Source organism: Siphateles boraxobius, unplaced genomic scaffold, assembly GCF_051911475.1.
Source record: "Siphateles boraxobius isolate OS27281-9 unplaced genomic scaffold, OSU_SipBor_1 1, whole genome shotgun sequence".
Classification (NCBI taxonomy): Eukaryota; Metazoa; Chordata; class Actinopteri; order Cypriniformes; family Leuciscidae; genus Siphateles; species Siphateles boraxobius.
The window spans coordinates 7819795-7846198 of record NW_027508699.1 but is presented as its reverse complement, the minus strand read 5'-3'; the positions used below and the strand labels follow the sequence as shown (position 1 = coordinate 7846198).

The following is a 26404-nucleotide window of genomic DNA, read 5'->3' as shown; positions in this document are numbered from 1 at the left end:
GGAACGGGCATTGGCTCTGCCTCCGGCTCTGGAACGGGCATTGGCTCTGCCTCCGGCTCTGGAACGGGCATTGGCTCTGCCTCCGGCTCTGGAACGGGCATTGGCTCTGCCTCCGACTCTGGAACGGGCATTGGCTCTGCTTCCGACTCTGGAACGGGCATTGGCTCTGCCTCCGACTCTGGAACGGGCATTGGCTCTGCCTCCGACTCTGGAACGGGCATTGGCTCTGCCTCCGACTCTGGAACGGGCATTGGCTCTGCCTCCGACTCTGGAACGGGCATTGGCTCTGCCTCCGACTCTGGAACGGGCATTGGCTCTGCCTCCGACTCTGGAACGGGCATTGGCTCTGCCTCCGACTCTGGAACGGGCATTGGCTCTGCCTCCGACTCTGGAACGGGCATTGGCTCTGCCTCCGACTCTGGAACGGGCATTGGCTCTGCCTCCGGCTCTGGAACAGCAGACATGGGCATGTCCAGGATCCGATTCAGACGCTCCAGATAGTCCAGATCCAAGAAGGCAGACGGCACTGGCTCTGCCTTCGGCTCTGGAACAGGCTTTGGCTCTGCCTCCGGCTCTGGAACCGGCAATGGCTCTGCCTCCGGCTCTGGAACCGCGCAATGGTTCTGCCTCCGGCTCTGGAACGGGCACTGGCTCTGCCTCCGGCTCTGGAACGGGCACTGGCTCTGCCTCCGGCTCTGGAACGGGCACTGGCTCTGCCTCCGGCTCTGGAACGGGCACTGGCTCTGCCTCCGGCTCTGGAACGGGCACTGGCTCTGCCTCCGGCTCTGGAACGGGCACTGGCTCTGCCCCCGGCTCCGGCTCTGGAACAGCAGACACTGGTTTCGGCTCTGGAACAGCAGACACGTCCATGTCCAGGATCCGAGCCAGACGCTCCAGATAGTCCTGGTCCAGGAAGGCGGACGGAATGTGAACAGTCTCTCGCTGGGCAGACGCGACGTGAACAGTCTCTCGCTGGGCAGACGGGACGTGAACAGTCTCTGACTGGGCAGACGGAACGTGAACAGTCTCTGACTGGGCAGACGGAACGTGAACAGTCTCTGACTGGGCGGACGGGACGTGAACAGTCCTGACTGGGCAGACGGGACGAGAAACAGTCTCTGACTGGGCAGACGTGACGTGATACATCTCCCTTTTACCTCTGCGGCGACCTCCACGGGTCCCACGGAACTTTACCAACCGGGTCCCCTTAAACGACTCCCTTCTCTCCTGCTCGGTGGCTGGGGAAGAGGTGTTGCAAAACATACCGCTGGATCCCTAAGGACGGAGTCTTTCTGTCACGATGCACACACAGGAAACAGAGAGATCCAATTTGCAGTTATTTATTAGGGTAATCCAAAAACATAAAACAATAAACAAACTAGCACAAAGCAGAACAGACCTCAAAAAGTGACGTGATGAAAAACAAGGACTCTGTAACAAACACTAAACAGACAAGGTATATATAACACAGAACTAACATTGAAAATGGGGAACAGCTGAGTGCAATGATGCAGTGATGGGTACAGACAAGGATTGTGGGGAATGCACTTCATAAAGTGGATGACACCGTGGAGAAGGAGGCCATCTAGTGGACACCTGGGGAACACAAACCCAACACTGTGACAATAATTGTATTAAAATTGGTAATAGAAATGGAGGGGAAAATCCTACGACAACAGATTATTCTTTGCCCTATAGTAGTATTGCCTTTATATCTAAGTTCTAATCATGATATAAGAAATCGTGAGGTTCAGGGAAACTATTAAAAACATTGTAAATATAACACAATAACCTGGATGGACACGTTTATAACTTAACTTTAGCGAATGACATGGTTGTCGGTGTAAAATGCATTACTCTCCACGCCTGTAGAGGCGCTGCGTCGTGTAAACCCTTACCGTGATGCAAATCCTAGTGAAAAAGACCCGCTCAGTGGAGTGCAGATAACTTGATTGGGGACCTTTGAAGGTAATTTACTGTTTACATGACGAAATAATAGTTAAACTAAACATTTGTTGAACGTGAACGTGGTTAAGGTCATTAAAACTTAATGTATATATCGGTAACAGGTTCAAAATGGTGCTCGGGCGGATCTTTCATGCCTTGATAAATAACGCTCAGGTGGTAGAGAAGCTCGCGGAGTCTCGAGCCATCAGACGGGCGGCGCAGATCACGGCCTTCGCCATCACTAAAGCCCAGATCGCCGGGAAGAACGCCTCGAACAAGCTGCTCACATCCCATACTTATCGCCAGATACGCGAGGAGACCTCACAGATGCCCAGGGATGTGGGAGAGTTGGGTCGAAGAGCTTCAAGGCTGCGGGACACGTTTGTGAAGGAGGTGAAAGAGGGAATAAAGGACGCCAACCGACAGATAAAAGACAAAAAGTGACTGATGAAGAGCTGAATTGAGTGAACAGAGAACTCATATTCTGTGCCACTTGTGAATATGAGGACAGCGTCATTGAAAGACTCAGACTGGAGTTTGTGGCCCTTAATAGACTTATTTAAATGAATAGCATTCTAAAGATTGCTTGTATGACCGAGAGTGCCATGTTGTTTGAGAAATAAATGGTTGAAATGAGTGTTTGGATTGGTTATCACGTTATTGAAACAAAACGTGTTGCCAGATTATTAATTTAAGGGATTCCAAAGATACAATGATTTGAGTTTCATGAGGACCTGAACAAGCGCAGGAGCTCAATTTCAAAAATGTAAAATCAAGGTAGATAATGTTGCTCATTTGTCTCTATAACACTTCGTCACAAAGGATACACATTGACAAATGGAGCTTAAAAAGGGTGTTTTTTAAAACCAAAATCGTTTCAAAACGGTTGTATTAAACATTTTTGAGTCATGAACAATGTTTAAACAAGTTACAGTTGTTAAATATCATTTAGAAGTGTTTAAATTAAATTGTACAGTTTTTATGTCAGGCGGTACAACCAAATAATTGTGTATACTGTAGTTGTACTACCTGACATGAAAACTGTATCAGCCAACCCATACTTGACATTAGCAGTTTTTAACAGTATTTGAGAGAGATCTACAAACCTTTACACTCTGCCACAATGATCTGGATGATGCATTATCATGTTTACTGTTATTACCTTGTCATTTCATAATAAAAGAGGCATGTTTGCAGTTGTGCCACTCTGACATCGGACAATATACAAATTCACGGCCAAAAGTTTTTCGATTATCTCAACAGCTTTAAAACTACTGATAATTACAAAAAAACATTATATGAAAGGGTTCAAACATAAAAGTCTGTTTATTTGTTTGGAAAGTTGCACAACCCCACATTTTTGGGGTGCAAGATAAAACAAATTAATATGCATTATTTAAATGTACTAAAAATGAATGGTTTATAGAATAAAGGGATATCTGTCATGAATTTATACCAATGACATTGTAAGAATTTATACGAATTAGCTACCAATTCACAGAAATTGTAAAATAATTGACAGTGTGTTGTAAAATTGTCATCATTTACAAACCCTCATTTCCATCAACTTTTGATATTTTGAAGAATGTTGGTAACCATTTTGAGGACCACAGACAGACTTCCGTTGTATGGATCACAGAAGAAATAAAATAATAGAGGTTTGGAACAGCATGAGGACGAATAAATCATACCAAACTGAACTATCCTTTAATGTGCCATAAATGGCCCTGCATTACCATAATCACTACTGTGACAACTTTCAGAAGTGTATTGATGTTTACATCCTTGCAGATGTACATATACTTCAGCACTCCATCTGAAGGAAGACTCACACCAGCACTTTGCTGTATAAGAAAGATTTTGTTTTATTGTTCTTGAATTAACCATTCTCTTGTTCGATGTGATCAATGGAATGAATCAGATCAGTAGGTTATTTACATGTTTCTTTTTTTTTTTTGTCCAGTCCCACTATGTCCCTAAAAAGCAGAGTTGTTGAGGTGGTAGAACAAGCAGTCTTAGTATAGAAAACAATCATGTCGTAGGAAGAGCAGACGGGACCTCTTCTCCTGGACGGGTTCAGAAAAAAAAAGAGGAGTCTCTGTGAAGCTTTTCTTCCAGCTGAGAGGGGGAACGGACAGAGCCTTCTTCTTCCAGCTGATGATGATGATGATGATGATGATGATGTTGAAATGGTGAGCAGAGAGGAGGAAGAGACAGAACTAGCCTCAAATATTGTGTCAATAATTGTCTTGGCTCTGTTTTCTCTGCGGTCTCCTCGCTGCCCTGCATCTTGTCGTTTGTTTCAGTTTGGGAAAATAAAGGGTGGTAACAGAAAAAGGGGAAAAATATATTCATTCTATTTCTTTTGTTAAATATCTTGCTCTAATATACATTTTACAATGTCAAGAAAATAACTCCCATCATAATAGTGCTTAAGTAAAGCTCAATATAGACTTTTATTATAACAAAATAGGCAGTTTATGGAGGGTTAAATATCTGTTAAGATCTCATTGTACAATAAATTTCTTCCACATATGCGCTGGCATTTTATTGCCTCTTAAAATATCAGTTCCTTACAAATGCCGGACTTTCCTAAATGTAAATCAAAGAGTTGAAAACATGTACTCTGTGTAAGACACTGATTGTAGACTCCGACATTCATCATCGAAACACAACGGCTCTGAAACGCAGACGATTAGAATGAGGAGAACAATAAGCATGCCAATACAACAGTCGAGGGAGAAAAATAAGTAAATCAATGATGATCAATGTGCGGAACAGACAACGAGAAAGAAGGGCCGAAGAAACACCTGGTCTTAAAAGCTACAACGTGCAAACTTTTGCCTTTTTGTGTTTCTCTCACCATTTGAATGAATCCGATGCCTGAGACTTATGCTCCGTGTTACCATTTACACACAAAAATAACACAGAAACGAACAGGTCAAACGAAAAGAGACGCGTGTCGGAAAAATCAGATCGCTGTCTTTGTCCTTACAAAGTAACCTCCCTTAAACATTAAGGAACTGTCCCGTTTCCAAACCCCTGGTAAACAGATGCCGCTCTGGCGCAGCGTTTGCTCTCTGTAAGAGTGGAAGCAGTGGAGATCTGAGGAGGACGGATCACCTTCCCTTGAGAGTCAGGAGGTGCAGATGTAGGACTGAACAGAGATCCAAGTATGTTGGATTAAGGAATTAATCTGTTGAGTGAACGCTGTCGGTTGGAGAAGCCCGACTGAGATTATCAAAAAAGAACAAAAATAAAAATGAGAGAATCAATAAATAAATCAGGCAGAGAGAAGGGGACGGTAATCTCCTGAAGGCTCATAGTTTCTCCTTGGACTGTACCCATATGTATGGCCCGGACTGTTCCTCGATGATCTGCTTGACTTGATCGTAGATCTCTTCCAAGGTGTCGCCCTGAACGATAGCTGCAATGCAGAGAACATCACAGTGAGGTGACAGCGTAGAGGAATTCATCACAGTATAAACGGACAACAGTTAGGAATGGAGGAACAGTCATCTGATGAGTCAATTTGTGACTTTATCTAGGCTTTTTAGTTAGTTAGTCTTACATTTTAGCAGTGGTGCTTTAAAAGGGATGAATTCAGAGAGCAGAAGAGTCACATGCCCCTGAAACAAGTGCACTTGAAATGCAACTTCCACAAAAACACTTTTTTTGTAGATTCATTTGTCAACACAAAACCACAAAGTTGTATAACTGAATGATATAAACATACTCTCACTTTTTTGAACTGCTTTTTTCAGCACATTTCTTAAAATGTGCAAATATTTGTGTGGAGATAAAGAATAAGCAGTTTCACATGTGCAGTCCTTATGGCAGGGGATCACGGTAAAAAGCTAAGTTACTGTAACTGTGACCGCCTGTAAGCTGTCAGAGGTTTCATCATGCGGATTGTGTGATGACAGTAACGGATGGTAAAATGCTCTTTTAGAAATTACATTTCTAAATTCATCTCTTTTGTAGCACCGCTGCAACAACCATCAAAACACAAACTCACCAAATTCATAGCCTGCTGTGACCAGTGTTCTTGTTATTATGTATAATCCATAGGTCTCTGGATATGTGTGAAGACTACATGTGCATTTACATTTATGCATTTCGCAGACAAGTTGATCCAAAGCAAATGTCATTTTATCAGTTTGTATGTTCCCTGCAGCGCTTGAAAAAAACCCCAATCTGTTCAGTCCGAGCAGAATCCGTACTTTAACGTTTCTGTTCATGCGTTCCTTCTGTAACATTACCGTTACAAACGTGTTTTGATTAGAAAAAATACTGGTTAATAATATATTTTTTTAAAACTTTTTTTTGTCTATATTAAAAACAAGAGCTTGAACAGAACTTTATACTATGAGAGACTGTCTCAGCTTCTTTGCAGTGCAAAGGCAAATAAAGAACTGGGCTGGGTTTCCCGAAACCTTCTTAACGCTACGTCGTTCTTAAGATATACCTTAAGCTGTACCTTATGGTTAATACGTGCTTCCCGAAACGTTCTTAGTTAAGTATACCTTCTGTAAGTCATACGTTCGGAAGGTTTATCTGGACCACTCTTAGCTTTATCTTATCACTGTTGACAGTTCACTCCGCTAGTGGACACATGGGGTCGTACGGTATTTTCAACATTTACAGGGAAAGTAGGTTAGTCGGTAATTTTATTGCCGTCCGAATCCAGGATGTCAGTGTTTTTCTCTCACCACCCAGGTAAAAATCCCCGGCCAAATTACCTACTGTTTTTTGACGAACACCAAGGTCGTGTGGTGATTTAATTGCCGTCCGAATCCACATCTCAAGATTACAAGTGATCACTTCAAAATTCACTGTTTAAATCCTTTTTGGTCACTGCACGAGCACCGTACGTACAATGTACACTTTTATTACTGAAATGCTGGAAAGTATTTACAAGAACAATATTTCATCACAGCTCCACCTCAGCGAACAAAAAGGAGAAAGAGAAAAAAAAGTGCGTAAACATTTCAAATGGGCCGTTATTGTGGCGGCAATATATGATCCCATTTTAAAATATGTAGGCTATGATATTATAGGCTATTATATATATATATATATTTTATCCATCAATTCAGCAGCACCGCCACGGACAGCACCTGGTAACGTCTCACGTATATCTAGGGTATATCTAAACCAGCTTCCTAAGGTTTTGTTGGGGGAACGCGCCTAGAAATGGTATACCTTTAGTTCAGTTATACCTTAAGAGTCTTCGTAGTGCGCTAAGAGACAACGTTATCGGGATCCAGCCCTGGTTCTTTGAATGAGTGCAGCATTGTCTTTATTCAAAAAACATGATATTTGTAAAGGCTAATGTTTTACGTATTTGAGGAGCTGAGAAGAGTGTCTTCGTCTGGTTTTTACCATCTGGTCATAGCCAACACAGCCAAATTTCAAACTAGCGTTTCTGTTTAGAATTTGATAAGGTTGTTTTCGTTTTCGTTTATATTTTTGTTAAAATTTCGATCGTTTTTTCATTTCTTGAACTGGTTCGGAGCCCTGGTTCCCTTGGAATCAAACCAATGACCTTGCCATTGCTACATATGTGGTGTGAGTTGTGGTAGGCTGTAGTCTTGACGCCTGTATGAGAGACACACAGAATGAGCAGACAGACCTGTGAAGTGCTCCATGAACTCCTGTTCCAGCTTCATGGCTCTGTCGTATGTCTTCCTGCCTTGTTCCTCCGTCAGTCTTTTATTCATCTCCCTGAGGACAGAGCAAACAGCATTGCCCTCTAATTACACACTGTTGTATTGCATTGCTTTTGGGTTAGTGAGTGATCCAATATTAAAAAAGTAATAAATAGATTTGATGGCGCCCCAATGCCTTTGACTGGGTTCAGTTTACAACATATGACACAATGGAAAATAGGGTAGAGAATAGACATCCCACCAGCGCCATAGTAATGTATTAGTCATTGATGGCATGACATTCTTTGTAAATACTAGTTTGATTTCTTGTCTTTTACTCACATGATGTTCTCCACTGATTTTGGTTTGATGAAAATGGCGATGGGGTAAAGCACAGCCACTTGCAGCCTCTTGATGGCGTTGCCTGATACATCTAGAATGCAGTGTTTGCCCTGAAGAGAGTATCACACACACAGTGTTTTCATCTGGTTAGCAATAAGGATGCATGTTAAGCATTAGACTCCTGTGTTGTCAGCAGTTGTGCAGCTGTATCGTGCATATTGTGCTTATTTCTCCAGAAATAATGCTAAGCTCCAATTCCTAAATAACATCATATGTAAACATTGACTAATGCCATTCCAATACTTTTTTTTGTTGCCTGGTAAATGTAATGCATGTACAGTAGACTTGGTGCTGGTAAAAACCTCACCTTTTCCGCCACCTCTTTGACAGACTGCACACTGGTTCCGTACAGGTGGCTGTTGTACTGGCCTGCCTCGATGAACTTGTGCTCCTGTATATCTCTCTCCATCTGCTCTCTGGACACGACAAAGTGGTAGTCTCTCCCGTCCACCTCGTAATCTCGCTTCGGTCTCGTTGTATCTGAGACAGAGGAGCACAAGCTACATTATTATTATTGTGGGTCTCAGAACACAGCCACCCAGTTTATGCTGTGCAACAATATTCGAAGGCCCATGAGTTTTTAAGAGATTTATTCTATAAGAATTAGGAAAAGGATCAGTAAAAAAATATTGTGTCACAATTTCTACCTGATAATGTTATATAAAAAAAATATTAAGATGATAACCATTGGCCTCAGTGACTTTTTTGGAAGCTATTGCAGTGCTTCTCAAACTTCATTGCTCATTTTGGATGTCTCCCTCATCTAAAGCCTAAGCCACACCAAGCCGACGTCAAAGAACTAGCGGTGACTAAAGCTGACTTTGTTGTCGCCTCTCGCCGGCTGCGTCTCGACCAAAAAGCTACATTTGAACTCACCAAAAGGACTAAAGGCAACTGTAAACTAGCACGTGCGTTCTGCGTCTGCGTGTAAGTAAATATCTGCCTATATCAGCAGGTATTTTCATCATTCAAAAAAAGGATACTGAAACTCAGTCTGCAGATGTACAAACCGTAAACAAAGCAGTGCTTGCTTACCATTTTCAATATCAATCACTTTCTTCATTCCAGTCGGCTCATGTTATTATGAAAATATTTGTGTATTCGAATGCTCGGGTAAGATGATGTAAATTTATAACAGCCTTCTGTCTGTACCCACTTAACTTCTTCGCTCGCTTTCATCACTTTCACTTTTATTCTTGTGCACGGATTTGTTCACTAAGCTGAACAGCCAATCAAAGTTCTCTCTCTCACTGACGGCCTGGCGCCGATTCGGCCCAAAAAACCCTGACGGCGTCCGACTAGAGCCAATGGTGCGGAGCACACCAAAAAAACTGGGTGAGTGAAAAAAACGAAAAACGAGTGAGTGAAAAAACGAGTGATTGAATTCGGACACTGAGTGCACCAGAAGCGCTGCCACTTTTGTGTAGTTTGTGCTTGCTGATTCAAAATCATTTGACACTTAGCAAACTGGCAGCTCCAGTAGTAATGAAAAGATTTATATTGCACTCTGTTGTGGAAACTATCATGTATAACCCTTAATTAAACAATTTAATAATCCATCAAATAGGAGGATGATATTACGCTGTAGCCACATTGGATCAGCGATTTGGAAAATGGATGGATGGATGATTCAGCTGTGAGTGCCGTCTTCTGGCGATCTCACAATGCATTATGGGTATTCTCTAGCTGTTGAGCGTGCATCGGTTGTTATTGAGACCGTTATTGCGGTGCATTGTGGGATTGAATGAGTGCACTCGATAACATCCACTATGGTGACAGACAGCATTACAAATAGCCGTCCCTTCAAATAGTGCCATATTTCTGTATTCTTAATGCCCGTTTTAATCAAACCGCACCATGAATGGTCCGAGTCCACTGCATTTTGAAATTAATTAAAATCACAGACATTCCCCAGTTGAATAACTTCACAGGGAATAATAATTAACATTACTTACTAGTAGAATTATATTAAAATCGAAAAAAAAAAAGAAAAAAAAGATATTCAACCATGTAAATGTAGTCAAAACTGCATTTCTCATCTGACAAGCCTGCAAACCGTCCTGTAATATCCACTGCAGACACTGTTACGATGTGTCCCTCATCATATCATCTCATCAGCTCATACACACGGTGTACAGAGACTTACGGGGAACACAGGAACCGAATTTGTCAGGGAACTCCGATATCAGGTCATCGTTTACTCTGTCTTTCATCGGACCCAAGATTATCACTGGCCGTGCGTAGTTCACTGTGGAAAGACCATTCATGAAATCAATTACATTTTTATAATAATAATTGTTCATGTTAAATCTCATGGGTTAATATTGATGTTACAGAGAATCATAAGCATTTTACCTTCCTGCTGACAGACTGGCTCATAAGAGAGCACATATTCCTCTTGACCACCTGAGAAACACACACACACAGTTACACTTCAAAAAAATATCTCCGTACAATTCATCATTTGGTTTACGGTCTCGTTTTTAGACAAACAAATCCAGCCAAGCATATTATGACACTGAAATCATGCATTATAGAGTGGTGCAGGAATGACGTCAGAACCCAAAGACTAATTCGCCGCTGGTTCCTTCGAGATTTTCTTATAGGTTTTTATAATGGGGTTTTATCAATTGAACTGTGGAAAACATGACTTGAATATACTTTGACATTTTGTTCTACAACATAAATTACACACACCCAGAGCAAAAAGGTGAATTTTAAAGCAGTTATGTTTTTATTAAGTAATTAGATAAGACTGCTTGAGGTGTGAGTGTGTGCAGTGTAAGTTGTAGAACAAACGTCAAAGTATCGTCGAGTTATGTTTACCACAGGCTTTATTTTACTCATAAAGTGCAAAAATCCCATTATAAAACCACATAGGAACCAGCGGTTAACTGGGTTCTGACGTCATACCTGCACCAGTCTATTATTGAATGTGTGAAATTGCAACAAAAGCTATGCGAGATCCACTCGAGGCCGCTAGAGGTCCTCTGTGCCACACAAATGAACAGTGTTAGGGCAATGGAGTCCTCCGTCGGTATGAGACTGTCATGATGATTAAAGTGCAGCTCTTTCTGTGGATCTCAGCAGGCCTGTCTGTGCACTGAGAGTTAGAGGCAGAAATGTGCTGTAAATTAATGAACATTGTCCTTTAAAGTTAAGGGCAGAATCTGTAAGGGCCTGTGCCAGCTTGTGCTGTTTATTGCATCATACTGTAGTGTACTTAATATATGAAATATTATGCATTTATACCTTCCCCACAATAAAGCAATGTGAAATACTGTACGTTAGTGCAGAATAAACTGGCTGTTTTTGTTAGTTATTCACATGTATGAAAGATCACAAAGAATACTTAAGGAAATCACAAAAAGTACAGCTTCAATGAAGACTTGATTTTACAGGACAAGCTTTTGTACTGCAGGGTTGTGCTGATACAATCTATTACACATTACAACTGATCAGTACAGGTCCTACATTGTATGACATCATTGTCTAGCAAAACAATTATTTACAGTATGAATGAATTTCTGTGATGGAGCTTCATTGCACTGAACTGTAGCTGTACAATGTCCATATCATTGCAAACTACATTAATGCTGAAGAAATGAAAAGTTAACATTTACTAAAACATGTCAGCATAAAATAAATTGCTACAAAATTAAATATATTTATTTATTTACTTGCACTGCTGTTCAAAAGTTTGAGTCTAAGCTTTTTTTTTTTAAATGTGTTTGAAATGAGTCTCTTATGCTCACCAAGGCTGCATTTATTTTAACACAAATACATTAAAAACTGTAATATTGTGAAATATTATTACAATTTAATTTGACCAAAAAAAAAAATTTACTCCTGTGATGTCAAAGCTGGATTTTCAGCATTGCTGTGAAACTGTGATTTTCCATCCAGGATTTTTGATAAATCGAAAGATCAAAAGAACAGCATTTATTTAAAATAGATAACTTTTGTAACATTATAAATGGCTTTACTTTCACAATTAAATGTAATTAACTATTACATACTTTAATACATCATTACTAAATAAAGGAATTAATTTCTTTCAAAAAAGAAAGAAAATATCTCAAAGCTTTTGAACGGTGATACAGCAGAACAAGTGGAGATATTGAAGAAGCTACGTAAAAATTTGAACCAGTGGCCCAGTAACATTTTTAGAGTGGGCCCTGCTTGCATCAATTTTTTATTATTTATGTTTGCATTCATTAAATTTGCCACAATTTCATTGGTGATGATCCATTATGATGCCGTGACGCATAGAATCGTGCCTGGAAGTGTCTGGTATCATGCAGTAGCTGGTAATGCCCTGCTCTAATGCACCGTCTGCAGTGCTGATCACAGCGGTGTGTAATATCTTCAGTGGCTTTGATATAACACTGTGACTCTGACTGTCTCTGACAGAGAGAGGGCAAGGGCTGGGTAGTGATGGGTGTGCACTGTTGCTATGGAGACTGGCGGAGGGCTCACTGATTGATTTTGGTATTGTATCTGTGTGGCTTGTGGAATATTACCCAGCCTGCCTCACTGCAGTGCTGCTCTGGTGAAGGGGGTGGGGCGATGTAAACTCTTGAGAAGTCCAGTTTTTATATTGTATTATTAAATTGGATCTCCCATACACGTTAATTCACAGCAGAGAGGAAGAGAGAGAGAAGAACGGTGTTAAATGTGAAAGAAAAGCAGACGAGGTCGACGGATGAAGGACTCAAAGAGGAACTTACGGTAACTACTCTCACTATCACTGGCATTAGAGGTGACATGCTCTGAAATCATAACAGAGGAGCATGGATGATGAAAACCAACAACAGGAGCACATGCATGAGGTGACTTCACATAAGAGTGGAAGAGCAAGTGGAGGAGTACAGGCACACACCACTGAGGGACACAGTACACCTTCTGAGAATGTAACTGTGTCCCTCTCCAATTTAAAGACCACATGAAATCAAAACTTTAGTCCATTTATGTTAGTTTTGAGGTCATGTGCTACTATACTCTTAAAAGTTGACAACGTTAACTAGCGCAAACTTCAAACTGGTCGACGATCCCCAGGGGAATGCAAGCTTGTGCTTTGTAGAAAATAGTAAAAAAATTGTTTAAATGTTTATTAATAATAATAACATTAAATAAAACAATAGTTAAAAGTACAGAGTTTGACATTATTACGAAATCATAAGATTAATCACAATTATTTTTTTATTACCAGCCATAGTTTCACATCTAAAATAAATGTTAGCATAAAATAGCCTATAAATTTGAATAACATTAGAGAAAAACAAATGAATCCTTCCTAGCAGCAAATATTAATCTAAACAACAGAAACAGGGTATTAAGCACACTTTCACGCAACGTTTGTCTATAAATGTCTTACATTTTTAAAACATTAAAAATATTTACAACCCATTTTGTATACGCAGGCACATTTAAATTTTTGACCAAAAAAAAGCTCTCTAGACTGAGAATCCTTTCTGAAGGTGTCTTTGTCCACATTAGTGTGGTTTTATTGAGTTGTGATCTAAACTTAAAGCTAATGGATGACCCCCAATGTCCTGTTTCAAAACAAAATCCGTCAATGTCATTGTTCAATTGCAGTGGCAAGTTACCAAAACCAATAAATCATTAAATGTTTGCATTTTTATATTGTGTAGGGGGAAAACAATTTGTGTACGGTTTTAACATGTTTAAACTAGTACATATTTAATCGAGTTTGAGAAATTTCATGTGCAACAAAATCTGCATGTTCCCGCCATACAGATGTATCCTGGGATGTAAATGCAAAAATATAACATTTTTAGAACAAATAACATGGTTGTATTGTAATTTCTATTTAATTTACCAGGAACAATTTAATTAAATTGTTTTAAAAAAGCAAACATTTTGTTATATTTTTTCATAAAACGTTGTTTCTCCCAACTTCATCTCAGTGGTGTTACAATAATGGATGTTGTCCATTTAAGAAAAGGGGGAATTGTAACTGGACTACTTACTGTATGTAAAGGTCATTGCAGGGGTGGCATGGTGAGATGATTCTCTCTTATTCATTTTCACAAGTTTTGCTAAATTTATAACAATTTCATGCATCCCCCTTTATTAGAGTCTGTAATGTGACATTGATAACTGCTAACAAGTTTTTACATATTTTAATCTAAAATACAGTCGTATTAATATTTCTGAAATGTCCCCAGACGTTGAAACCATCATTATTGGAGCAGCCTTCATTTTAGAAAGGTCTAGATCTGTGCTAATCTGTGTTACTGTCTGTGGTGGTACAGTCTTTCATGGTAACACCGCATGACTCCATAGGAAATCCACAAACAGAAATGTTCTATTTAAAAATCGTAGAATTTGCGGTAACACTATACAACAAGGTCTCATTTGGTAACATTATTTAATGTATTAACTAACAAACTAACAATGAGCAATACATTTAATACTGTATTTATTTATTTTTGTTAATGTTACATAATTAAAATGCAGTCTGTCATTGTAATCTATTGGTAAATGTTGAAATTAACATTAACTAAGATTAATAAATGCTGTAGAAGTGCAGTTCATTATTATTCATGTTAAACAAAGTAGTTAACTAATGAAACCTTATTGTAAAGTGTTACAGAATTTGCTTTAGGACATTCATAATCACATAATTTTATCACTCTTATCAGGTATGGCTGAAAAGCAGCATCTGTATAGACAGCGTAGTAGACCTTGTTCTTAGTCTATGATGTTATATTACGTCTGTGGTGTTACTTCAAAAATATATCTGAATTTTCTTTCTTTCATTGCCATTTAATATAATTTTAAATATAATAAGTTTTGAGACCTTAAAGTGATAAAGGTACCAAATGTCAGGGTTCTGTCACTTTGGTTTATTTCTAGGTTTTCTGACAGAGCCCTGACACTCCTGTATTGTCTTGTGTCTGTCTGAGCGTGTGGTTTCAGGCGTGCTCGAGGCTTGCGCTCTCCGGTCAGTGTACATCATTTCATGTGTGGGTCGTGGTGTTTGGATTCCATCACTTCGGTCTAGTTTGGTTTTGGTTTTGTGACGGGATTCGGACATTAATGCTCCTTGTGTTTATCTTCTGTTGTGTGGGCACGGGATGAGTATTTGCTCTGTCTTGTTTGTAAGCGAGTGGTTGTTTCGAGTTCACACGTTGCGTAGCAGTGAAAAACACCAGCTGCGTGCTTTCATGTTGTCGTGTTCACACAGAACACGACAACATGAAAGCACGCAGCTGGTGTTTTCCTCTGTTGTCCTCTGGTGTTTTCCGCACGCAGCTGGTGTTTTCGTCCAAAGACGCGGCTTACCAGTGTCTCTTTAGCTGTGTGTTCGTGTCTCATTCTGTTTGAGCACATGGCTTGTGATTTAGTTTGCTGACCATGTGCTTGTGTTTTAGTCACGTTTGCTGTGATCTTGTCATGCGTTTCCTTGTGCCATTGTGCACTCCTGTCTATTGTCTTAACTCCGCCCGTCTTGTTACCTGGTTATTGGTTTATTTGCCCCACCTGTCTTCCCTCGTCACCTGCCTTGTTTGCTCCCAATCTAGGCTGCATCTGAAAACTGATAAATGCTGCCTTCGAAGGACACATTCCTAGGTCGGAAGGCATGTCCGAATGCAATGTTAGTTTCACTTCCTGTCTCCTGAGATTCCTTCATCTGACCGATTTTTGAAGGCAGCATAGATGTGTACTTCGCTGTCTTTGATATCCCACAATCCTGTGTTTTTCATTCTGTGACAGTTGAGCTAGAAAAATAAAAATGGTGTCCGAAAGTTTCGGTTTGTGTGTTAATGTAAATTTTTGATCAATGTTTTCCACTTATGATATAATTCCTAGCGAGAAATCACTAATGTAGTCATTAATTTTCACCGAAGCTTGCTCTATTTTGCTGTAGATCATTAAACCGTGAAGCTGCCTCAGAAGTCTGTCCCAAATCAGTTTCGTGAGGTACCTTCATGCGCAAACGCTGCCTACAAAGTCATTGGCTGATAGGGCAGCGAGGCAACAAGCTGCCTAAGTTTTTGGATGCAGACCTGTTCTCCTTGTGTTTGCAGTCCTATGCCAGTCAAGTCAAGTCTAGATCAAGGTCTGTTTCCCCCCTCAGGGTAGGTTCTTTTATTTTTATATATTTATTATAATTAATAAAAACCTATTGCTTTTTGAGTCCTAGCCTCATCTCTTCATCCAAACCTGACACCAAAGACCATTATAAAGTTGCATCATCCTACTCATTTTAGAAAAACAGAAATTTTCTTCAAAAATTGGTAACACCACAGACATAAATGTTTGTGGCACCAGTATTTGATTTACATTTCTAAAAATGAAAAAAAAAAACATTAAGCTTTCATTTTACTAGACATATCATATATTAAAACAATTTTTAAATATGTAGCAATGCATTTTATTATTTAAAAATAAAACATGATTTTACAAATTTGTTGTCTTGTTTGCCACCGTAATTGAAAAAGGACTCAACACAGAAATAGATTAGCTTATGCGAATAGATTATATACAGAAAGGCTCCCTTAATGACTGAAGCTGTCAATCACTTCAGTTGCAGCGCACTAACGCTGTGGTAAATGCTGCAAATTGCGCTGTAATTAGAAACCTTTGACATTCTTAACTCTTTAAACTACAGAGCGTGATAAGCAAGGGCCCGTTTGAAAGCAGCTGTCTATAAGTGGGTTCCAAACGAGTCGAAATAGTCTAGGCTATTGGACCCACAGTCCACCCGTGCCCATCGATTCATGACCCGCACCGCAAATGACCACGTAAATGTTATTCCACCCGTTACATTAGCAGTTCACACGTCGGGGAAACTGTAATTAGATCTAAAGTGTGTGATGGCAAATAAATATCAGATCAATATAGAAAAAATTTATTTTTCTCAATAGAACATCATGAGAAAATAAAATGTGCAGATACTGAATGAGGGGAGATTCCATAGAGAACGGTGAGAAAGACAGTAGAAAACAACCTTTCACCTCCACCATCAACAACAGAAAGAGAAAACAGTTTTATTCTGGTAGTTTAAGCGTGTCTGGAGAAGCTCTTGAACTCTGGGACAAACTAAAAGTGCCCTTGAGAGAAAGATCAGCATGAATTATGAGAGTAAAGAATGAGAGATGCGAGAGGAGGAGAGATCTGGTCCAGAGGTGACCAAGTGGGCATCTACATGGGGAACTTACTCAGGCCTTTGGATAGCAAGTCATCTGGGTTGTCCTGTGGAGCGGTCAGGAAGGGAGCAACGAGAGAGACAACAACCACAAGAGTACATGGGTTACTGAGACACTCTGAGGCCTGGTCCAGTCACTGGACACAGCAGGCACCAAGCGTTCTCTGATGCCTGCGGTGTCCAGTGGAGCAGTGCCCACCTCTGTCCTCATGACCGGCTGCCCTATTCTCACCCAACATTGCGCTGTAGTGCCGCTTTCTGTACTTACGGTCCACATCGCTTGTTTCCGGTTCACTCGCCTCCTTGTTCTTGTAGAAGGTGAACTTGCGGGAAAAGAGGTTCTTTTTACGCTTGTCATTGAGGGACTGCTGAGGAAGAGAAGGAAGGGGAGGGCAAAAGAAAAGAAGGGAAGGGAAAGAGGGCTGTCTAATGTCCATATGGAAAAAATAAAAGATGATTGTTTTGCTCTTGGCTTTGTGGACCTCTGATGACTTGATCAAATGCCACTGGCATTACAAGTGATTCAAGATACATGACGATCAATTTCTCATAGATAGGGGTTTACTCAATTAATGGAGGACGTCACAAAGTAAGAATTGTACATGAAATTCATGATGAATTGAAGTGGACAAATGAATGGATTTTGAGTCGAAGACTCAAAAAAAGCTAGCAGTAGGAAATCTCGAAGCATTCAGATTTGCATGCAGAGGGTAAAAAGCATGTGAAGGCTTATAACTGCTTTGGTTGTGGCAGCATGCCACAAAACAAAGCAAGTTGGGCTGATTTATTTTTCAAAATATAGTATGAGCCTGTATATATAAACAGAGCCTGTATGTGAAATTATTTAAGTAATAGTAACTACATGGCTCTGTTCTTCTGGGTGCGTTTCTTTTCTTACTCCGTGATCAGTTAAGTCTGGCTGTTTGCACTGCAACACTGAGAGTTACTGGAGAGCATGGCATGGTAGGCAGAAGGAGAAGAGTGTGAGGATGAAGGACAGGAGAGGAGGAGGTGTGGCATACAGAAGGACGAGCAGTCCGACATCAATGGCAAGCGTATTTGTCCTTCGTTTTCCTATCATGCATGTTTGTCGGCTGTTAGATAATCTGGTGTTTTGACTTCTATGCCTCATAAATCAGTTATAGATGTATTACTGTATTGTTATATGTGTTATATATAACATATGGCCGTTTTTGGGCCTGCAACACTTGCAGCTATGCATGCTGTTAATTTAGACCGGACCATTCATATGGCAGACTGATTAGTAAACGTCATCCAGAACATTACATTCCACTGAATGCACTGACTGAGCATTATTAAATGTGAGTTAATATAAAATGGTCGAACTTTCACAGAGGTAGGAACATTATCCAACACTAATTCGTAAAGTAATTTAAAATGCATTTCAATGTCATTCTAGATACACAATATAAGCAACAAAGAAGTTTAGTTCTAATACCTAGTGAGTTGCCTACTTCTAGAGCATTGTAGACATCATAATCCTGAGGTTATTCCATAAGGAAGGAAACAACATTGTGTTGCTTTCTAAGATACCTTGTTGTGGCCAAAATCAACATGTACACTACCAATGTGATTAATCAAATTTTTGGGGTCAGTCATTTTTTAAAAGAAATGAACACCTTTATTTAGCGAGGATGCATTAAATTAACATTTTTGTTACAAAAGATATTCTTTTCATCAAAAAAAATGAATTATAATATATTATGCAGCACATGTGTTCAATATTTATTGAACATAGTAAGCAGCACATCTGTTTTCAACATTGATAATAAGAAACATTTTCTCAGCATAGAATTATTTCAGAAGAATCATGTGAAATTGAATACTGGAGTAATGGCTTTGTCAGTACAGGAATAGACATTACAAAAAACATTAAAATAGAAAAAAGTTATTTTAATTTGTAATAACATTTCACAATATCATAGTTTTTCAAAAACGACCCCAAACATTTGAACAGTAGTGTCTGGTTTGCAGAGAATACAATTCCAGGACACACTGTGAGCTCAAAACTTTATTCAAGATGGCAGACAAGTTGAGAGAAATGTCGATTAAAAGAAAAGTTTAGAAAATCCTAACATAACTTGACCCAACAACTTTGACCCAAATTTACCCAATATTTAAGTCTGCTAGGTATTTTTTTGTCTTTATTACATTATTGTCAAATTATCTTACAAAATGAACAACAAAATGTAAGTGTCAAATCTTTTGTGTGGTTCTTTATTTATGGAAAATTATGGGAAAAGTGTTGGTCTTAAAAGTCAAAGCAACTCACTAGGTTTTAGAACAGAATATTGTTTGTATCTTAGTAGGTATTGTATGCATGTATGAAATGGTTCACTCACCCCTTTTTCTCGTGACTTGGAGTTAAACTTAACCGTCTTTAACCTGGCTCTCTCCTTCTTCTCCACTCTATAGAGAAAACACAAGGATCTCAGATAACAAAAGCTGTTCTCCACTTTAAACCCATGTTACACTGCATTCTTCTTCATCAGGACAGATGAAGAGGGGTTAAAAAAAAGAAAAGTCTTTTTGTACCTGCAAATTATTCGCAAAATATTACTTGTTTACCTACTTGTTGATTTAGTCATTTATTTAATAATTTACTTAATATTATTATTATGGAAAATGAAATCATTGTCTATTATTTTGCGAGCAACTGGTGTAAAAGAAAAATGCCACGTCACAATATTGAAAATATTTCCATTCTAAACCAAGGCGGTGAACCAGTGAATATCACACAAGCAATGTGCAAATTCGGCTTGTTCTCTGAAAAACGATGAGAGATGAATCAAATTCATTTTCTTAATATTTCTCTTTTGGCCCATAATGAAAAAATGAGAAGAGAAGTATTTTGTGTTAAGTTGTTTTTGTAAAGAAGAGTGAGCTAATCAAACCTATCTTTTATCATCCTCGCTGCGCATCGGTTATATGGTGATGCTCTATGAAATTTTTTTCATAGGGGCAAATTAATTGTAAAATGAATTTAATAACAAAAGTAACATAATAATAATAATTTAATACATTGATTGGAAATGCCAAATCCTCTTGACATCTCTGATAGCTGGATGTTTTTGACGACACACAATATAATCATCTATCGGTGCAATCCATGGGGGGTTATCGTGGGCCCTCGTGCTACCCCACTGTGAAGGGCTTAACGAAGTCCACAAGGCACGGCATCAAAACGATTAACTGTTTTATGCAAATCCACATGAATGGCCCGTTCAATGTTCAGTAGCCTACTACAATGGCCAAGAATCTCTTCTGTCTCATGGTGTTTTTCATGAATGTTTTCAGTCGGCGCAAGCAACAATTTCACATGATGCGGTGTTCATCAGCACAGTCAAAAATAACTTAAACAGGTAGCCAATGTTTACTAGACTGTGCTAACCCTAGCTTGCGCCATTGAACGGGTCATTCATGTGGATTTGGATCTCGCTTAGGACACGGTCTGTGGAGGCCTGACTAAAATCTCCAAAGAGCTGACGGCTTACATCGGGAATTCTCATTATCTACACGAGTGACACTTGTCTGCTCAGTTACCAGTCCTCCATAAGCAATTTCGGTTTTTGTTTTCTTCGAGAAGTAATTATCCGGCATATTGGGGCAGTTAGCCATTTTTCCGATCATTTATTTTTCCCTAATAGTCATACTAACGATGATAACTGAAAAGTAACCAATTGCTCTTATTTTGTTCTTCTCCCTCCTATCAACGTGGAGGTGTACATATATCTGAAACTCCATGACTACAAAAAATGTATGGTGATATGGGGGGGGGGGGGGGGGGGGGGGGGGCGGGTCATCCCATGCAGGTGTAAACGGGGTCTAAAACTTTTTGAGCTTGTCCACTCTCAACCACTTCCAGAGGTAGTCGAAAAACACATTCGACTGGATTGCTTTTGTAGTGTAGACGCTCATGTGGTCATATGTGTTCGCCAACTTACCTACAGCGTAAACATTATGGGAAGCGCAAGACGGGATTTAAACTTTGTTGGCTGGATACCCAAGTTTGATTTGAAGATGAAAAACGTCCCAAGCGCGATGTTCTCTCTCCATTCCTGATTTCCAACACACACTCACATCGTCAGTGTGGTCTTCAGCTGTCAGAGCCTAAACGAAATCTAACGCTTCTGTATGTTTTTCTGTCGTCTCTGGGCGTGTTTATATGTAAATTGCGTGAGCTTACTTCATTCATTACATTGAAAGATCTGAAAAGGTCCATACATTTACCCGCCTATAGACCGTCCCCTCGAAGAAATCAGGACAGAAGTGGTTGAAAGTCGACAAAAGTGATAAATTAAAACACCAGGCGTAAACGAGAATGTGTCTCCCTCGTCTACTTTTAATCCGATCAGCCAAAATGCATCTTTTAAACCAGTGTAAACATGCAAAGACATGCACTTTAGGCTACAGAGGGTAAGTTATCAGCTAAGCACTCAGTTGCTGGAAGATTGTGATTGTGATATTATTTGGTACAAAACAAAGTTTACAAAGTAAACCTTAACAATCCTGTGTGCGTTTATTTGTTCGTTTTTTCATTTTTTTAAGCTTCAATCTCTCACCTTCTCTTGCTGGGGATAACGCCCATTTCCTCCACTTCTCCTTGAGGAGTGACCTGCCGTGCCTGCCACCACTCATCATCTGAAGCGTTCACCACGTGCAGGATGTCCCCAAATTTGAAGTTCAGGCCCTGGCTAGGCAGCCCTGAATCCTTAGTTTTATCATAATCAAACAGTGCCCTGCAGAAAACAGTCCAAATAAGACCACAGGAAAAACACAGACTAGATACTTGATGCATTATCTGAGTGCATGTGGTGAAGTCTGACAAGAAGCTTTAAAAATTGCTGGCCCATTTAAATCAGGAGTTTCAAACTCAGCTCCTGGAGGGCCACAGTCCTACTGAGTTCACTTCCAACCTTGCTTCAACACACATACATGTAGTTTATAAATAAGCCTGAAGGACTTGATTATCTGGAACAAGGGCATTTAATTAGGGTTGAAGCTAAACTCTGCAGGGCTGTGACCCTTTAGGAGTTTGACACCCAGCTTTACAATGAATGTGTGTGAACTGTAAATTTTTCAAATCAATTGTGAAATTTATTAAAACCACTACATTTAGGGCCTGTTCACACCAAGATAACAATAAAGATGTAGTTCTAAAAATCGTTTTAAATATAAAAGAATAGTAGAGTCCACACCACAACTACATGTGAAACTCGAAAAATTTCAATATTGTGCAAAAGTTAGAGTATTTCAGTTATTGAAAAATTGCATGATTATATGCATGATTATACTTTTCAGAGCGCCGATTTTTCTGCATTTAAAATCCTTTTTTTATTGATTTCATGTAATATTTAAATTTTCTGAGATTTTGAATTTGGGGTTTTCATAAGTTGTAAGCCATAATCATAAAAATTATAACTTTTGCACGATATTCAAATTTGTCAAGTTTCACCTGTATAATGATAACGGCACAGAGGAACGATATCAATGGAATCACTTTCAGAACGTTTTTTTTTTCTTCCTGCTGGTGAACGATAAAAAAAATTGACAGCCAAACAGAATCCATCCTGCTTTAAAGGGCTTGAGCATTTAAAGTGGCAGATGACAAAACTGCAGCACGCGCTTAGAATAAACAGAACATTGGTGTGGACACTGATATAGGTGTCATTACAGCTATCGTTCTTAAATGTAAACGGGCCTTCAAAGTTGGTATGAAACAGAAATTTCAGCTTTTTTTCCCCTAGCTTCAGTGACGAATATCTGAGTGAAACAGCTTCTTGAATGAGAAAAAATGTAGGGCGGCACTTGATATCCGTCAGGAATTGATTGTACCGTTGGATCGCTGTTGTTAGCTAATTGCTGCGATCTCATGTAAGTGACAGGTTGCTAGAGATGTTTTATTGCCCTTGTGCAGTGCTCAAGTCATCAGAGAAGAGCTGTCACTGCGAGATTAAAAAATAATGATGTGCACGAATAAATTGTTTATAATAACTGCAATATTCCCCCCAAAAATAAGAATTGTCAATTTTAATTTCGTGGTGACTTTACATGCTGGTGACCAGTCCCTTGTAACATATTGGTGTATATTTGTCCAGTACCTGACGTATAGTGATCTCTTCTGATTGGTCCTCAGGGATCCTGAGCCTGAACTGATGCTACTGTTCATCATCTGCTCTCTTAGGTCATGGATCTTGGCTTCAAATCGGCTGTACTCTAAAAACACAAGGTCACAAACGTCAATACTCCCCATCTCACAGAATGCTGCTCTTGAATGCAGTCATGAGACATTTGTGTGTATAATAGATTACACAGAAGAATATTTGTGTATAAAAAATATTCTTTCAACAGAACACATGATCAGATATATACCAATATATACACGGGTGGTGTTTTCATGATACCATTTTATTGCAAAAACATTTATTTACAGTAACATATCTAATCTAATCAAATCTCCAAAGAACATGGGATTTCTGCCTTTATGGGGTTTTAAAAAAGGACACTAGTCAGTTAAAAGCACATTTACTGGCATTGTTTACATTTATAATAATGGTCTGTAGGACGAGTTGTATGATTCAATATCCAAATCAAATTTTTACGAGTTCTATTTTAGACCCTGACCTGACTTAATGACTCAAATGAGTCAATTGATGGCTATAAAACTGGAGTATTGGTTTATTGGCTTTTTACTACTCGCAACAACACAGCTAAGAGACTCCTGCTGATCGGTGATTGATTTCTGGTTGGTTTTTAATGGGTGATCAAATTGATTGACATGGCACTGTCTTACATTGAGAAGGACTCACCCTCTGGTCTATACTGGGCAACGATGGTAACCGTTTGTCCGGCGTTCTTCAGGGTTGCTGCAGCCTGTTCATGAGTGGCACTGCGTAGGTCTATTCCATTCACCTAAGAAAGGGACAGTCGTTTTTTACATCTATAGGGCGAAAGGTATGACAGTGGTCTGCAGACTGTTCAGCACTAAGCTCAGTATGTCCGCTGAATACGGTAAGAAATACTTCTGATTAGAAACTCATCTTAGATGTGACAGTGGCCACTGAAATACTCACAGACACCAGGCGGTCTCCTTTCTTCAGCTCTCCACACAGGTCTGCAGGGCCTCCGGCCAGGATGAAGGAAATAAATATGCCCTCTCCATCCTCTCCACCCACTATGTTGAAGCCAAGCCCTGTAGAGCCTCGATGCAGCACCACCTTCCTGGGTTCCCTTCATGACCAAAAAAAACAAAACAACATGTGTCCTTATAGACTGACATAAATACTAAACTTACAGACTCATATAGCATTGTACACAAACTGTTCATTGAGTCCGAAACAAACAGCTGGCAAAAAATCCTTACATCTTCCAGAATCAAAAAAAATATGTTCTGTGTTCTTTGTATTGTACGTTTCATTATTAACAATATTGTGAAATTTGACTACAATTGAAAATAACGGATTTCTATTTTAATATATTTTAAAATGTAATTCATTCCTGTGATGGCAAAGCTGGTCTCCAGTGTCACATGTTACTACAGAAATCATTCTAATATGCTGATTTGTTTCCGTTCTGACTTTGAAATAGGCTATTCACGTAAAACACAAGGTTTTCGAACGTCAATACAGCCCATCTCCCAGAATGCTGCTGTGGAACGCAGTCATAAGACATTTGTGTGTATAATATACTTCACAGGAGAATATTTGTGTGTATAAAAAAATGGTTTCAACAAAACACATGAACAGTATTATACCAATATACACATGGATGGTGTTGCCATTATACCATTTTATGGCTATACGTTTATTTAATATATCTAATAGTTCTATCTCCAAAGAACATGGGATTAATGGGACACTAATGTGTGCATTCATAATATGTGTGTAGAACTGTTAACTATGGTCTTCTTTTTTCTGTCTTTTCAAAGAGTTTACAGGATCTTTATATAGCGTACAAATGCAAGTGGTGCAAAACACCACTGACTCTAAAAAAAAAAGAGTAACAATCAGAATCAGTACATTCAAAGTCTCTATAAATGCAATGAATCCGCAACATCTACTATACGTGAGTCAGTTGCAGTTAAAAGCACATCTTATCAAAAATAGTTTGTCAAGGGGAATGCAGGAATCCTGTAATGTTTGGATGATGCATGCAAGAATCTCAGAAAAATATGTGATATAACTATCAACAAAGCACCTTTTATATGGAGCAAATAACATACTATAATAATATTCAAGCATCATATTTCTGCTTTTAAGTGAATTTAAGTCCCTTGAATATATTGCTCCTGTATGTCCATAGTGTATTACTGTTTATATGATTTGAAAATGAAATTATTTTCTGTGGTAATTGATATTATGCCACAATAAAGGTTGCTTTAAGAGTGCATGATCAGTGTATATAACTGGCCTCTTGGAGGCACTGCTGGTCTACTCTACTGCCCACAGCCTTGTTCTACTACACCATCAAAAGAATCCCTGTGGCTATCTTACAATACTGATACTGTAGTCAAACACCATTTGATCAGCTTTTGCCAATTAAATAGAACATTCCTCTAAAAAAACACCACCAACAACACTGAACACAATGACATCTGGAATGCTCTTTTCAGGCTACTTTGTACTGTATGCTTGATTATTGTGCCAAAATTAAAATCCCCCCATGCACCTAAATGGTCAGATTAATAGAATCGTTTGTTCTGTTGGATTACGACAATCTTGTTTCTTCATTTTCTGGCAAGCTGGTTAAGAGGCTTGATGATGCGCTGCGGTTTTTATGAAAATGAACCAACACGTGACGTGGATGGGCTAAATTTGGAGCTTATTAAATCCCTAAATCGGCACAGACGTGTCATTTCAGGCCGGATTTCTCTAAAGGTCTGCTGTTGCATCTGGATAAATGTTTTAACCACACTCTTTTTTGCATCCAGTTTGATTTTCGATCCTATTTTTGAATCCTAAAATTAAAATGGGTTTAACACTGTAAAATCAATACATATGTTTATCAGACATAGAGAGAGGTACTGACAGGGGAACTGCACATTTGACAACTCTCTCAGTGAAGCGCTGCAGCTTGGGTCAGGTGACCTGAGCAAAAGTAAAAAAGCAATTCGATATGCCAGTGAACTCTTATCAAAGTTCATAGAGCTTCATGACATCATCCTGAACATCACAGGTGAGCATCAGAGCACTGACCTGCTCAGGCA

At 39.3% G+C, this 26404-nt stretch overlaps 2 protein-coding genes across 51 annotated transcripts in view; one reads left to right on the top strand and one right to left on the bottom strand.

Annotated features, from left to right (window-relative positions):
* Positions 1-1837: 1837 nt before the first annotated feature.
* LOC143707054 (protein NCBP2AS2-like) lies at positions 1838-2584 on the top strand. The gene is made up of 2 exons (XM_077199736.1): positions 1838-1968; positions 2070-2584. The coding sequence occupies exon 2, from the start codon at positions 2077-2079 to the stop codon at positions 2389-2391; it is 315 nt and encodes a 104-aa protein (XP_077055851.1). The 5' UTR covers positions 1838-1968; positions 2070-2076; the 3' UTR covers positions 2392-2584.
* A 1203-nt stretch (positions 2585-3787) lies between these two features.
* The window catches only part of dlg1b (discs large MAGUK scaffold protein 1b), a 111033-nt gene continuing 88416 nt past the window's right edge, over positions 3788-26404 (bottom strand). For 14 of the 50 annotated variants that reach the window (XM_077196233.1, XM_077196915.1, XM_077196713.1 and 11 more), the window contains 14 exons: positions 24273-24429; positions 24009-24111; positions 23301-23415; positions 21762-21938; positions 19542-19608; positions 17447-17546; positions 12731-12772; positions 10356-10406; positions 10147-10248; positions 8308-8480; positions 7941-8050; positions 7583-7674; positions 5292-5374; positions 3788-5178 (listed from right to left, as the gene is read on the bottom strand). In XM_077196233.1, coding sequence (XP_077052348.1) covers positions 5131-5178; positions 5292-5374; positions 7583-7674; positions 7941-8050; positions 8308-8480; positions 10147-10248; positions 10356-10406; positions 12731-12772; positions 17447-17546; positions 19542-19608; positions 21762-21938; positions 23301-23415; positions 24009-24111; positions 24273-24429 — 1420 coding nt within the window. In that variant the 3' untranslated portion in view covers positions 3788-5130. Of the gene's footprint in view, positions 5375-7582; positions 7675-7940; positions 8051-8307; positions 8481-10146; positions 10249-10355; positions 10407-12730; positions 12773-17191; positions 17226-17446; positions 17547-19541; positions 19609-21761; positions 21939-23300; positions 23416-24008; positions 24112-24272; positions 24430-26404 lie in introns of all 50 variants that reach the window. The other 36 variants (XM_077197002.1, XM_077197180.1, XM_077197422.1 and 33 more) reach the window with 7 other exon arrangements.

Excerpts from the sequence above, each read along its gene's own strand:
- LOC143707054 (XM_077199736.1), top strand. The coding sequence starts at position 2,077 with ATGGTGCTCGGGCGGATCTTTCATGCCTTGATAAATAACGCTCAGGTG.